Source organism: Mobula hypostoma, chromosome 5 (assembly GCF_963921235.1).
Source record: "Mobula hypostoma chromosome 5, sMobHyp1.1, whole genome shotgun sequence".
Taxonomy (NCBI): Eukaryota; Metazoa; Chordata; class Chondrichthyes; order Myliobatiformes; family Myliobatidae; genus Mobula; species Mobula hypostoma.
Genome location: NC_086101.1, coordinates 113800965 through 113815964, shown reverse-complemented (window position 1 = coordinate 113815964; position 15000 = coordinate 113800965). Strand labels below are relative to the sequence as shown.

Here is a 15000-nt window from a genome sequence, read left to right as displayed (position 1 = left end):
CGGGCAGATAGATGGCTGCCCTGGCCAGTTCTCTCATCCGTCAGAAGCGGGAGCTGAAGGAACAGAACCACTCGCGCCCGGCGCCGGTCAGAAGGAAGCCCAGCCCTCGGGGGAAGAGCTCGCTGTGTCAGAAACCCCTGCTCCTCTTTATCGGCAAGGTGCAGCTGTGTGGCGGCTGGAACAGGAGACTGGAGAGGAGCAGTGGTAAGTGCTGATGCGGGGGTGGGGGTTACTGTCCTGGAGGGGGTGTGGATGCCCGTCATTGCTGACCTCAGGGGCTCCCCCACCCACAACTGAGGGCGAGAAGGGCCAAATGGATCTAGTATTAAAAGGAAGGGGCGGGTGGGTGTGTGTCAGAGAGAGAGACCCCTTACACCCACCGAGGGGCTGGAGGTGGGGCTTGGTGTTTGGCAGTGTCCGCAGGGGGAGAGGTGTGAGGGGTCACACGGGGGAATATGCTGCAAGGTGTGTGTTACAGGGAGGGTGTGTGGTACAAGGAGTCAGGGGTCATTTTGATGCAGGGATGGACCTGGACTCTGTGTTTGTGTGTGTTTGTGTGTGTCTGTATGCGTGTGTACGTATGTGGTGCGTGTGTGTATGTGTGTGGTGGGTTGTTGATAGGTGTAATGTGTGGCTGTGTGTGTAGGTGTTCAAACGCGTTGGTGATTGACTGTGAGTGCAAACCTCTCTCTCTGGCTGCTGCCAGTGGGCAGGAGGTACAGGAGCCTTGGGTCCCTCACCACTGGGTTCAGAAACAGGAGAAAATGCTGGAAATCCAGAGTAACACACACCAAATGCTGGAGGAACTCAGCCGCTCAGGCAGCATCTATGGAAACGAATAAACAGACGATGCTTTGGGCCGAGGCTCTTCATCCAACATTTTGTGTGTGTTCCACTGGATTCACAAACAGTTCAACCTTCAACCTTCAGGCTCTTGAACCAGTCTGAATAACGTCACTCAGCTTAACCCTGAACCGATTCCACAACCTACAGACTCACTTCCACAGACTCTACAAGTTACGTTCTCAGTCAGATTATTTATTTACTAAGTACTTACTATTATTATTATTATCATTTGACTTTTTTGTATCGGCGCATTTTGTCTTCTTTTGCACATTGATTATTTGTCAGTCTTTGTGTGTAGCCTTTCAGTGATGCTATTGTATTTCTTTGTTCTACTGTGAATGCCTGCAAGAAAATGAATCTCAGGGTAGTATATGGTGACATTTATGAACTTCGATAAAAATATTACTTTGAATTTTGAACTTCGAAACTCTGTATGTGTGTGTGTGTGTGTTAGTGTGTGTGTTAGTGAGTGTGTGTGTGTGTGAGTGTGAGTGTGAGTGTGAGTGTGAGTGTGTGTGTGTGTTAGTGAGTGTGTGTGTGAGTGTGAGCATGTGTGTTAGTGTGTGTGTTAGTGAGTGTGTGTGTGTGAGTGTGAGTGTGTGAGTGTGAGTGTGTGTGTGTTAGTGAGTGTGTGTGTGAGTGTGAGTGTGTGTGTTAGTGAGTGTGTGTGTGTTAGTGCGTGTGTGTGTGAGTGTGAGTGTGTGTGTTAGTGAGTGTGTGTGTGAGTGTGAGCATGTGTGTTAGTGAGTGAGTGTGTGTGTTAGTGAGTGTGTGTGTTAGTGCGTGTGTGTGTGTGAGTGTGTGTGAGTGTGAGTGTGTGTGTTAGTGAGTGTGTGTGTGTGAGTGTGAGTGTGTGTGAGTGTGAGTGTGTGTGTTAGTGAGTGTGTGTGTGTGAGTGTGTGCATGTGTGTTAGTGAGTGTGTGTGTGTTAGTGAGTGTGTGTGTGAGTGTGAGCGTGTGTGTTAGTGAGTGTGTGTGTGTGAGTGTGAGTGTGTGTGTGTTAGTGAGTGTGTGTGTGAGTGTGGGTGTGTGTCAGTGAGTGTGTGTGTGTGTGTGTCTGTGTGTGTGTCTGTGTGTGTGTATGAGCCCTGCTCTGAGTGAACTCACACAGATATAGTGTGACATCTCACACTGATGAATTCATTAACTAGGAAGGGTTTCGATCTCCCGGTGTGTGAGGCTGCTGCATCTCCTTTATCACCGGTGGGGGCACAGTGTGATGTAACTGATCCGGAGTCCTCCATCCCTCAAAAAGTCCCGACGACCCATTTTAAGAAAGGAGTGGGGCCTTTCATGTCTCAGTGTGGCGTTGGTGATCACAGAAACTGATGGAGGCAGTTACTTGTGCAGTTTACCCACCATTGTAACAAGTTTAAACCTTTTTGTAATGGCTGTTAAACTTGTGACTTCCTGTGGCACTTGAGATGGTTCAGTTTATTAGGCACAATACTGTGCAAGTCTTAGGCACATATATATACCTAGGACTTTAGCAGAGTACTGTATTTGTCAACATGGAGTGGAGAACAAGTTTTTAAATCTGGCGGGAGCAAAGGATGTTGGGAATGGTGAGGGGGAGCACCACACAAGGGGTATGGGTACAGACACACCCAGCCCTGAGAGGCCAGGCAAGGTCATGTGATTCCAAACAATTGGTTTACTGATCATTACAGAATGTCTCTCTGGTGCATTCTGCTCCTTTCCCCTTTTCTCAACTATGATTCCCCTCTCCCGGCCTCCTTCCTACTCTCAGACCACTATAGAGACCCATATCAGAATCAGGTTTATCATCAATCACATATGAATGAAGTTTGGTTTTGTTTTTTTTTGCAGCAGTACAGAGCAATACATAAGATTACTACAGTACTGTGCAAAAGTTAGCTAAGACCTTTGCACAGTATTGTACTCAGCAAGGACCAATGCGAAGAAGTTAGGTTTAAGGAGAGCGGCCTTGCTGGAATGCCTATTGTTGGAATGAACAGGGTTCGAGTGGAGAACAGAGGCTTTGGCTCAAGAGGCTTCTACACAAAGATGCTGAGACTAGACTGAGGTTTTTGTTAAAGGTCTCCTTCTTTCTTATAAGACAGTTAAATAGCAGGAATGATAGTTAGGATAGAAGAATGCTCCTCTTGTGGGAGGAGGGATGGCAGAGAGACCTCCAGCAGAACCGATGACTACACCTGCAAGAGGTGCATCCATCTGCAGTTCCTTACGGACCACATTAGGGAGCTGGAACTGGATGATATTTGGATCATTCTGAGGAATGAGGAGGTGATAGATGAGAGCTACAGGGAGAAAGATGTACCTAAGTTTCAGGAAGCAGATAGCTGAGTGACTGTCAGGAGAGGGAAGAGGAACAGGCAGGAAATGTAGAGTACCCCTGTGGCCGTTCCCCTCAAAACATGTATACCACTTTGGATACTGTTGAGGTAGTGGGGTAATGTGAGACCTGTCAGGGAAAAGCCTCTGTGAGTCCAAACGGAACGGGGGGGGGGGGTCGAAGAGTCAAGCAACACACACAAAATGCAGGAGGAACTCAGGAACTCAGCACAGTCGAGGTTTCGAGCCAAGATCCTTCGGCAGGACACTTTTCCACAGTCGCTGCCTGGCCTGCTGAGTTCCTCCAGCATTTTGTGTGTGTTGCTCAGATTTCCAGCATCTGCAGATTTTCTTTCATTCGTAAAGAGTCAAGCAGTAATGATAGGGGATTCATTGGTTAGGGGAACAAACAGGAGGCTCCGTGGATGAGAACGAAATTCCTGGATGGCAGGTTGCTTCCCAGGTGCTAGGGTCAGGGATATCTTGAATTGAATCCAATGCATTCTTAAGGAGGAGGGTGAGCAGCCAGAAAGGTGACGAGGTCCTAAAAAGTGAGTTCAGGGTGTTAGGAGCTAAGTCAAAGGTCAGGACCTCCAGGGTTGTGATCTCAGGATTGCTACCCCTGCCACATGCTAGTGAGGCCAGAAATAGGAAGAAAATGCAGTTTAACATGTGGCTAAGGAGATGGTGCAGGAGGAGATGCTTCAGATTTTTGGATCATCAGATTTTGGTCTGCTGAGGGGGAGACCGTGGAGTGAGTTGGAGATAGTCCCTTGTGGACTTTATGCGCCAGTTTTAAAAGCAAGCAGGGTCTGACAGAGCTTGTCTGCGGAGTTGGAGATTGCTTGGGTTAATAGTAACAAGGGTTAATTAGCAAGCTTTAAGTGGAGTGGCCATTGTTGGTGTGGGCCACTGTTAGAGTGGTCAGGCTTTGGCTCAGCAGGCTTGAGCGAGAATGTGCAGGTTAGAACTTAAGTTTGAGAAGTGAGAGGCATATCACGTGTAAGCAGGGAGGCAGTGCAGGGAGTGGATGCTCCTCCTGTGAGACGTGGGAATTCCCTGATGACTAAATCTGCAGGAAGTGCACACAATTCCACCTTCAGGCTGACAAGGTCAAGGAACGGGAGCTGAACTTTGACGTATTCAGGAACATCCGGGAACTGAAAGCCTCGTAAATGAGTCTTTTACGGAGGCGGTCCAGCCCAGAGTGCAGGCTTCAGATGGTAGATGGGTGACCACCAGGAGAATTGTCATTCCCTGATGGTCATTCCCTGATGGTCATTCCCCTCAGCAACAACCTTATCCCTCAGGGGACAGCAGCAGCAGCCAGGCTAGTGACACTGTGGTCGGTTCTGAGGCTCAGCAGGAAAGGGTAAAGTCAAGCAGAGTGGCAGTGATAAGATACTCGATACATGGGAAACGGACAGGAGATTCCATGGCTGCGAAAGAGAAGCCAGGATGGTATGTTGTTTCACAGGTGCCAGGCCCAGGGTGTCTCAGAACAGCTGCAGAAGATCCTCAGGAGGAAGGGTGAACAGACAAAGGTCCATAAGACCATCAGGCGTAGGAGAAGAATGAGACCATTTGGCCCATTGAGTCTGCTCCTGCATTTCATCATGGCTGATCCATTTCCCTCTCAGGCCCGATCTTTTGTGTTCATTTCAATGTCCAATCAAGAATCCCTCAACCTCTGCCGTAAATATACCCAATGGATATATGGGAAAGGATCCTGACCAAGGGTCTCGGCCCGAAACGTTGACTGTTTGTTTCCACGGATGCTGCCCGACCTGCTGAGTTCCTCCAGTGTGTTGTGCGTGTTGCACATACCCACTGGCTTGACCTCCACAGCCACCTGTCGTCGTGGTGATAGACAGAAAGGGAGACAAGGCCTTGTGCAGTGACTATAAGGAGTTAAGGAGAGGCTGAAGAATAGGACTTGAAGGTAGTAATCTCTAGATTACTCCCAGCACCACACGCTAGTCAGCACAGGAATAGGATGAAGTACAGATGAATGCCTGGCTGAGGAACTGGTGCTGGGGGTAGGGTTTCAGATTCCTGGATCATTGGAATATCTTCGAGAAAAGGTATGATCTTTACCAAAAGGACATGTTACACCTAAAACCAAGAGGGCCTGATATCTTTGCAGGCAGGTTAGCTAGAGCTGTTGGGTAGGGGATGGGAAACCAAGTGATAAGACTGAGGATCAACTTAATACAAGTCGATGCGGCGTGTAGTGAGACTGTGAGGAAGGACAGGCTGATGATAGGGCAAAATGGCAGTCAGTGGGACGAGTTGAAGTGTAACATGGGGGCAAAATAGATAAGGGTGATAAATAGAGGACTGAAAGTGTTGTATTTGAATGTAGGCAGTCTATGGAACAATAGATGATCTTGTAGCCCAGGTGGAGATTGACAGGTGTGATGTGGATGTCATTGCGGCATAGCTGAAAGAAGCTCATAGATGGGAGCCTGTATGGATAGGACAGGTAGCTCGGCAGAGGGGGTGGGGTGCCTCTGTTGGTAAAAAAAAAAATTAAATCAAATCCTTGGAGAATGGCGACATAGGATCAAAAGATATAGAATCCTTGTGGGTATAGTAAAGAAACTGCAAGGGTGAAAACACCCTGATGGGAGTTATATACAGGCCCCTGAACAGTAGCCAGGATATGGGGTACACATTACAATGGGAGATAGAAAAGGCACGTCAAAAGGGCAATGTTACGATAGTCAAGGGTGATTTCAATATGCAGGTAGATTGGGAAAAGCAGGTTGGTGCTGGATCCCAAGAGAGGGAATTTGTAAACTGCCTATGAGATGTCTTTTTAGAGCAGCTGACGGTTGAGAACACTAGGGGATCAGTTATTCTGAACCAGAATTGATTATAGAGCTTAAGGCAAAGGAACCCTTAGGTAAATTGCCAGGAATTTGAGAGTGTCAGGAGGCAGAAGTGAGTGCAGTTGCAAGGAGAAGGAGAAGGTGCTTGGGAAGCTGAGAAGGTAGATAAATAACCTGGACCAGATGGACTACTCGCAGGGGAGCAGAAGAGATTGTGGAGGCAATAGTAATGATCTATCAAGAATCACTAGATTCTGGAATGGTTCTGGAGGCTACTCCACTGTTTAAGAAAGAAGGGAAGCAGATGAAAGGAAATTATTGGCCAGTTAGCCTGACCTCAGTGGTTGGGAAGATGTTAGAGTCAATTGTTAAGGATGAAGTTTCAGGGTGCTGGGAGGCACATGATAAAGTTGGCCAAAGTCAGGATGGTTTTCTCAAGAGAAAATCTTGCCTGGCAAATCTGTTGGAATTCTTTGAGGAAATATCAAGCAGGGTAGTGACAAAATAGTCAGTGAATGTTGTTTACTTGGATTTTCAGAAGGCCCTTGACAAGGTGCCGAACAAGGTTGCTTAATAAGAGTCCATGGAATTGCAGGAGAGATGCTAGTATGGGTGGAGGACTGGCTGACTGGCAGGAGGCAAAGAGTGTCTGGTTGTCTGCCAGTGACTAGTGGTGTTCCACAGGGGTTGGTGTTGAGACCAATTCTTTTCATGCACGTGTCAATGATTTGGATGATGGAGTTGATGATTTAGTGGCCAAATTTGTGGATGATATGAAGACAGGCAGAGAGGCAAGTAGTTTTGAGGAGATAGAGAGGCTACAGTAAGACTTCAACAGATGAGGAGAATGGGCAAAGACGAGGCAGATGGAAAGCAACCAGGAAGTGTGTGGTCATGCACTTTGGTAGGAGAAATAAAAGCATAGATTATTTGCTAAATGAAGAGACATTCAAAAATCTGAGATGCAAAGGGACTTGGAAGTCCTTGTGCAGGATTCTCTAAAGGTTAACTTGCAGGTTCAGTTGGAGGTAAGGAAGGAAAATGCAATGTTAGTATTCATTTCAAGAAGACAAGAATATAAGAGCAAGGATAGGCTTTATAGGACATCAGACCGAACTTGGAATATTGTGAGTCGTTTCGACCTCCTTATCTAAGAACAAATATGCTGGCATTGGAGAGAGTTCAAAGAAGGTTCATGAAAATTATTCCAGGTTTGAAGGGGTTAATGTATGAGGAGCGTTTGATAGCGCTGGATCTGTACTTGCTGAGTTCAGAAGGATGAGGGAGGATCTCATTGAAACCCATCGAATATTGAAAGGCCTAGACAGAGTGGACATGGAGAGGATGTTTCCTCGGACCAGAAGGCACAGCTTCAGAATAGAGGGACGTTCGTTTAGAAGACAAATGAAAAGGAATTTCTTTAGCCAGAGAGTGGTGAATCTGTGGAAATCATGGCCACGGATGGCTGTGGAGGACAAGTCACTGGGTATATTTAAAGCAAAGGTTGATAGGTTCTTGACTAGTAAGGGTATCAAAGGTTCGAGAGATTAGGCAGGAGAATGGAGTTGAGAGGGACAATAAATCAGCCATGATGGAATGGCGGAGCAGGCTGGATGGGCGAGTGACCTAATTCAGCTTCTATGTCTTATCATTGGGCACTCTTCCAGAGAACGTGAGACCTGCACAAATGGGACTATATGACCTGGGCGGGAGGAGGACTAATATCCTTGTGGGAAGGTTTGCTAGTGCTGCTCAGAGGTGGGGGTGGGTGGTAAACTAGAGTTTCAGGGGAGTGGGAACCAGAGTACCAGGGCAGATAGTGGAGTGAGTAGAAATTAGGCTTACGTACAAAGTCAGGGACCGAGAGGTTGAGCATGATAGGACTAATGTTCTGAGTTGCATCTATTTCAATGCAAGGAGTATTGTAAGAAACATCATTGAGCTCAGGGCATGGAACAACACCTGGGATTATGACCTTGTAGCCATCTTCATTGTAGGACTGGCAGCTCAGCGTTCCAGGCTTCCATTGAGAGAGGGGGATGTTTTAAAGTGGGAAGGGGTGGCATTACTTGTCAGGGAAAATGTCTCGGCAGTGCTCATGCAGGACCGGTGAGAGGGATCATCTACTCAGGCTATATGGCTGGAATCAAGGATTATATTACATAATCTCCCAATAGCAGGATCGAGAGTAGCAAATCTATGGAGAGGTTACAAGCAGTTGCAAGAAAAATAAGGTTGTGATTTTAATTTCCCATAAATTGACTGGGACACCCATTGTGTGAAAGGACTGGGTGGGATAGAGGTCGTCAAATGTGTTCAGGGAAGTTTCCTTAATCAAAATGTAGACGTTCCAGCTGGAGAGAGTGCAATACTATATCTCCTATTAGGAAACAAGACAGGGCAGGTGACAAAAGTGTGTGTAGGGGAACAATTTGGATCTAGTAGTCATAATTCCATTAGTTTCAAGACAATTATGCAGAAGGAGAGGTCATGTCCTTGGATTGAGAATCTAAACTGGAGGAAGGACAATTCTGATGGCATCAGAAAGGATCTGGCAAGAGTGGATTGGAATGGGTTGTTTGCTGGCAAAGGGATGCTCGATGAGTGGGAGGCCTTCAAAAGTGAAGTGTTGAGGGTATGGAATTTGTATGTTCCTGTTAGAATAAAAGGTAAGGATAACAGGTTTCAGGGAACCGTGGTTTTCGATGGATGTTGAGACCCTGGTTAAGAAGAAAGAGGTGCCTTGCATGCAGAGGCAGCAAGGAATAAATGAGGTGCTTGAGGAGTAGACGAATTGCAAGTGAAGACTAATGAGGGAAATCAGGAGGGCTAAAAGAAGGCATGAGATGTCTCTGGTAGACAAGGTGAAAGTGAATCTGGAGGGTGTCTACAAATATATATTAAGAGCAAAAGGATTGCAAGGGACAAAATCTGTCCACTTGAAGACCAGAGTGGTCACCTATGCATGGAGCCAAAAGAGATGGGGGGAGATCTTAAATGGACATTTTTGCATCAGTATTTACTTGGGAGACGGACACAGAGTCTGTAGACGTGAGGCAAAGCAGCAATCATGGACCGTGTATGGATTATAGAAAAGGAGGTGCTTGCTGTCTTGAGCAAACGGAGCTATACAAGTCCCAGGGCCTGACAAGGTGTCCCCTGTCGATATATTCACCCTATTGCAGAAATTGGATGGGCCCTTGCAGAGGCATTTAAAATGTCCTTTGCCACAGGTGAAGTGCCAGAGGACTGGAGCATCGCTAATATGGTTCCATTGTTTAAGAAAGGCTCTAAGAACAAACCAGGAAATTATAGGCCAGTGAGCTTGACATCATAGTGGAGAAGTTAATGGAAGGTATTCCAAGGGACTGGATACAGTGCCTATAAAAAGTATTCACCATTCCACTACCCCCCCCCCCCCGGGAAGTTTTCATGTTTTATTGTTTTGGCACTGATCAAAGTGAAAACAGATCTCTACGAAGTGATCCAAATTTATTATAATTATTAAACACAAAATAATTGATTACATAATTACTCACCCCCTTCAAGTCAGTATTTAGTAGATGCACCTTTGGCAGCAATTACAGCCTTGAGTCTGTGTGGATAGGTCTCTATCAGCTTTGCACATCTGGACACTGCAATTTTTCCCCATTCTTCTTTACAAAACTGCTCAAGCTCTGTCAGATTGCATGAGGATCGTGAGTGAACGGCCCTTTTCAAGTCCAGCCACAAATGCTCAATTGGATTGAGGTCTGGACTCTGACTTGGCCACTCCAGGACAATAACTTCATTGTTTTTAACCCATTCCTGTGTAGCTTTGGCTTTATGCTTGGGGTCATTGTCTTGCTGGAAAACAAATCTCCCAAGTCGCATTTCTCTTGCAAACTGCGTCAGGTTTTCCTCCAGGATTTCCCCATATTTTGCTGCATTCATTTTACCCTCTACCTTCACAAGCCTTCCAGGGCCTGCTGCAGTGAAGCATCCCCACAGCATGATGCAGACACCACCATGCTTCACGGTAGGGATGGTGTGTTTTTGATGATGTGTGCTGTTGGCTTATGTCGAACATAGTGTTCAGTCTGATGTCCAAAAAACTCAATTTTTGTTTCATCAGACCATAGAACCTTATTCCAGCTGACTTCAGAGTCTCCCACATGCCTTCTGGCAAACTCTAGCTGAGATTTAATGTGAGTTTTTTTTAACAGTGGCTTTCTCTTTGCCACTCTGTCATAAAGCTGTGACTGGTGAAGTACCCGGGCAACAGTTGTTGTATGCACAGTCTCTCCCATCTCAGCCACTGAAACTTGTAACTCCTCCAGAGTTGTCATAGGTCTCTTGGTGGCCTCCCTCACTAGTCCCCTTCTTGTAAGGTCGCTCAGTTTTTGAGGACGGCCTGCTGTAGGCAGATTTACAGCTGTGCCATACTCTTTCCATTTCTTGATAATTGACTTAACTGTACACCGGGGATATTCAGTGACTTGGAAATTTTCTTGTATCCATCTCCTGACTTGTGCTTTTCAATAACCTTTTCATGGAGTTGCTTGGAGTTTTCTTTTGTCTTCATGGTGTAGCCTTTGCCAGGATACTGACGCACCAGCAGTTGGACCTTCCAGATACAGGTGTATTTTACTACAATCAACTGAGACACCTTGACTGCAGACGGTGATCTCCATTTAACTAATTATGTGATCTCTAAAACCAATTGGCTGCACCAGTGATGACTTGGTGTGTCATATTAAAGGAGGTGAATACTTATGCAATCGATTATTTTGTGTTTTATATTTGTAATTAATTTAGATCACTTTGTAGAGATCTGTTTTCACTTTGACATGAAAGTCTTTTTCTGTTGATCAGTGTCAAAAAAGCCAAATTAAATCCACTATGATTCAATGTTGTAAAACAATAAAACATGAAAACTTCCCGGGGGGGGGTGAATAGTTTTTATAGACACTGTATACAAGTATTAGGATAGACAGGGACTAATTAGGGATAGCTAGCATGGCTTTGCGAGTGGTGGGTCATGTCTAACCAATCTTATAGAGTTTTTTGAGGAAGCTACCAAGAAAGTTGATGAAGGCAAGGCAGTGGATGTTGTCTACATGGACTTTAGCAAGACATGACAGCGTCCTGCATGGAAGACAATCCCTTGGCATTCAGGATGAAGTAGTCAATTGCATTCAAAATTGGCTGTGCGGGAGGAGCAAGAGAGTGGTAGTAGATGTTTGCCTCTCTGTGTAGAGGCCTGTAACTAATGGTGTACCGCAGGGGTCAGTGCCTTGCCCATTGCTGTTTGTCACTTACAGTGCTGTGCAAAAGTACTGTAATTGCCAACATGGGGTGGAGAGTGAGTTTGTAAATCCGGCTGGAACAAAGGACGTTTGGAATGGCGAGGGTGGAGCACAGAAAGGCAGGGGCTGGCATAGGTACAGACACACCCATCCCTGAGACACCAGGCAAGGTCATTTGATTCCAAACAATTGGTGTATTGATCATTTCTGAATATCTCTCTGGTGCACAGTATCATTCTTGTCCAAGTACCATTTAAATGTTGCTAACCATTTCCTCTGGAGGCTGGGTGAAAAACTCACCCTTCAGATCCCTTCGAAATTTCTCCCCTCTGACATTAAACACTATGGTCTATAGATTTAAATTCCCCAACCCTGGGGGAAAAGACTGTGTATTCACAACACAAGTAAATGATGTCAGGCAGTCAAACAAACTGACAGGCACAATGGCAAAAATAAAATGTTTTGACTAGATGGTATTGGCGCTCAGCAGGCCGGTGATTTATTAACAATGAGCTACCGACTTCCATTCTGTGTTTATTGTTACAATTTGTAACGCAGTTGTAACTTGAAACTTGTAGATACGTTGAAGCTCTAAGATGTTTCAAAGTGAACGCTGTGGTTCGCTTCTTATTTAGAAAATTTGTGGATTATATTCATTTACACATAATCACAATTATATTAACATAGATTTCAAAATCATTTTAACATAATCTCAAAATTATGTTAACATTATACAAAAAAATCCCAGCTGCGCGGCAACAAAGGCTATGTGCATGGTAGCATTTCAGTTACTGCGTGGTTGTGCACCCATATAGCTTAGAGGGAACAGTGGAGTGAGGGCACAAGAGAGAGTGAAATCTACATAACCAGCAAGTTGTGGAGGAACTCAGTGGAACACAGAGCTCAGTCCAGACTCAGGATCTCAACCTGAGACGTCAATTGCCTTGACCCACTGAGTTCCTCCAGCAACTTATTGTGTCAGGAATGAATTCCAACAGCCCCCGGACGGTGGACACAATATGGAACCACTTTTTCCGCTCCCTCCTTCCCATAAAAAGCGCTAATTTTTAAATTAGTCACAAGGAAAGAAAAAGTGGCAAGGGAATTGTTGACAGGAGCATTCTGAGATTCTTCCTAACGAAACACAGGATCTTAGTTCGAGACCGGTTAATAAACTGCACTCATGTTTAGTTAAACCAAACAACGTTCCTCTGGGGCCAAAGTGCAATACACAGTACATATATCAAAGTTCAAAGTAAATTTATTATCAAAGTACTTATATGCCATCATGTACAACTCTGAGATTCATTTTCTTGCAGCCATATTCAATAAATCTATCGAATAATAACCATAACAGAATCAATGAAAGTCCACCCAACTTTGATGTTCAACCAATGTGCTAAAGACAACAAACTGTGCAAATATAAAAAGAAATAAATGATAATAAAAATAAGTAAATAAACAATAAATATTAAGAACATGAGATGAAGAGCCCTTGAAAATTAGTCCATAGGTTGTGGGAACATATCAAAGATGGAGTAAGTGAAGTTGAGTGTAGTTATCCCCTTTTGTTCAACAGCCTGGTGGTTGAAGGGTAATAACTATTCCTGAACCTGGTGGTGTGAGTCCTGAGGCTCCTGTACCTTCTACCTGATGGCAGCAGTGAGAAGAGAGCATGGTCTGGGTGCTGGGGGTCCCTGATGATGGATGCTGCTTTCCTAACAGAACACTTCATGTAGATGTGCTCAGTGGTTGCGAGGGCTTTGTCCCACACAGTGCACATAAAATAATATTAACACAATAATATTCACAGCTAATAAAAACATACTTTCTAAGTGTACAAGTTAACATAAAGCTCATACAGTTTAATATACAATGCTACTGGCACTGTCGTAAATAATGTCTAGGATGTTCAGTAATATCTATATACCTGTCAAAATGTCCTTTTATCATTTTATTGTGCTTGCCTCTACCACCTCCTCAGGCAACTTGTCCCATATACCAACCAGCCTCTGTGTAGCTTACCCCTCAAGCCCCTTTATCAGAATCAGAATCAGGTTTAAAATCACCAGCATACAATGTGAAATTTGTTGTCTTTGTGGCAGCAGTACAATGCAATACAGAATAATAGAAAATATATGTGAATTACAGTAAGAACTATTGTTCATTCGTTATGTGCATGTCGTATGATGTGTGCGGTCGTGGACTTTCCACAACCATGATTGTTCTTGGCAAATATTTTTACAGGAGTGGTTTGCCATTGCCTTCTTCTGGGCAGTGCCTTTACAAGATGGGTGACCCCAGCCATTATCAACACTCTTCAGAGATTGTCTGCCTGGCGTCAGTGGTCACACAACCAGGATTTGTGATATGTACCGGCTGCTCGTACGACCATCCACCACCTGCTCCCCATGGATTCACGTCACCCTGCTTGGTGGGGGGTGGGGAGGGTCAAAGCAGGTGCTGCACACTGCCCAAGGGTGACCTGCAGGCTGGCCTTTGGAAGAAAATGTATCTCCACCCCACCACCCTGTCAGAAGTATATATATAATTAAAAAGTTAAATTAAATAAGTAGGACAAAAAGAGAAAAAAAAAGTAGAGAGGTAGTGTTCAAGGTTCAACGTCCATTCTGAAATCTGATGGCAGAAGCTATTCTTGAATTGATGAATTAAATCTCTCTCCTCTCACCTTAAACCCAAGGCCCCTAGATTTTGATTCCCGAACCATGGGAAAAAGGCTGTGATTGTCTGCCTTAACTATCCCCCCGTGATTCGATAAACATCTGAAACTGGAATTGGAATTAGATTATTATTGTCATACAGTGAAAAGCTTGTCTTGCAAACTGCTCGTACAGATCAAATCATTACACAGTGCATCGAGGTGGAACAAGGTAAAGCAATAACAGAATGCAGAATAGGTAAAGGACATCAAAAGCACAGCACAGTACAGGTCCTTTGACCCACAATGTTATGATAGCCCTTTAACCTACCCTAAAATCACTCTAACCCTTCCCTCCCACATAGCCCTCCCCTTTCATCCATGTGCCTATCTAGGAGTATCACCACCCCTGACAGTGTGTTCCACCCAACCACCACTCCCTGCGTAAAAACTTTCCTCTGACCTGCTCCCCCAAACTTTCCTCCAATCACCTTAAACTTATGCCTTCTCATAAATGGCCACTTCCACCCTGGGAAAACAATTTCTGGTTGTCCACATTATGCTTCATATCGTCTTGTACAGCTCTAACAAATCGCCCCTCGTCCTCCTTCGCTAAAAAGAGAAAAGTCCCAGCTCGCTCAACCTTTCCTTGTAAGTCTTGCTCTGTAATTCAGCACCCATCTTGGTAAATCTCCTCTGCAACTTTTCTAAAGCTTCCACATCCTTCCTCAGCGAGATGACTGGACTTGAACACAAGACTGCAAGTGAGGTGTTGCAGTTACAGAGAAAGGACAGTGCAGGAAGGCAGTAAGGTGCAAGATCGTAATGAGATTGAATGAGAGGTCGAGTCCATCCTATCCTGTTAAGGGACCGTTCAATAGGCTTATAACAGTGGGGTAGAAGCTGTCCTTCAGCCTGGTGCTATGTGGTTTCAGGCTTTTCTATCTTCTACCTAATAGAAGAGGGAAAACGAGGGTATGTCCAAGGTGGGTTGGGGTTTGATCATCATTATCATTATGTGCCGTGTTGTATGACGTAGGCAGTCATGGTCTTTCCA

General features: G+C 45.1%; 1 protein-coding gene across 1 annotated transcript in view; it reads left to right on the top strand.

Annotated features, from left to right (window-relative positions):
* The first annotated feature begins 11 nt into the window (after positions 1–11).
* The window catches only part of LOC134347329 (fibroblast growth factor 11-like), a 59953-nt gene continuing 44964 nt past the window's right edge, over positions 12–15000 (top strand). Inside the window, exon 1 of the mRNA XM_063049725.1 lies at positions 12–204. Within this exon, the coding sequence (XP_062905795.1) occupies positions 12–204 (193 nt within the window). The remainder of the gene's footprint in view (positions 205–15000) is intronic.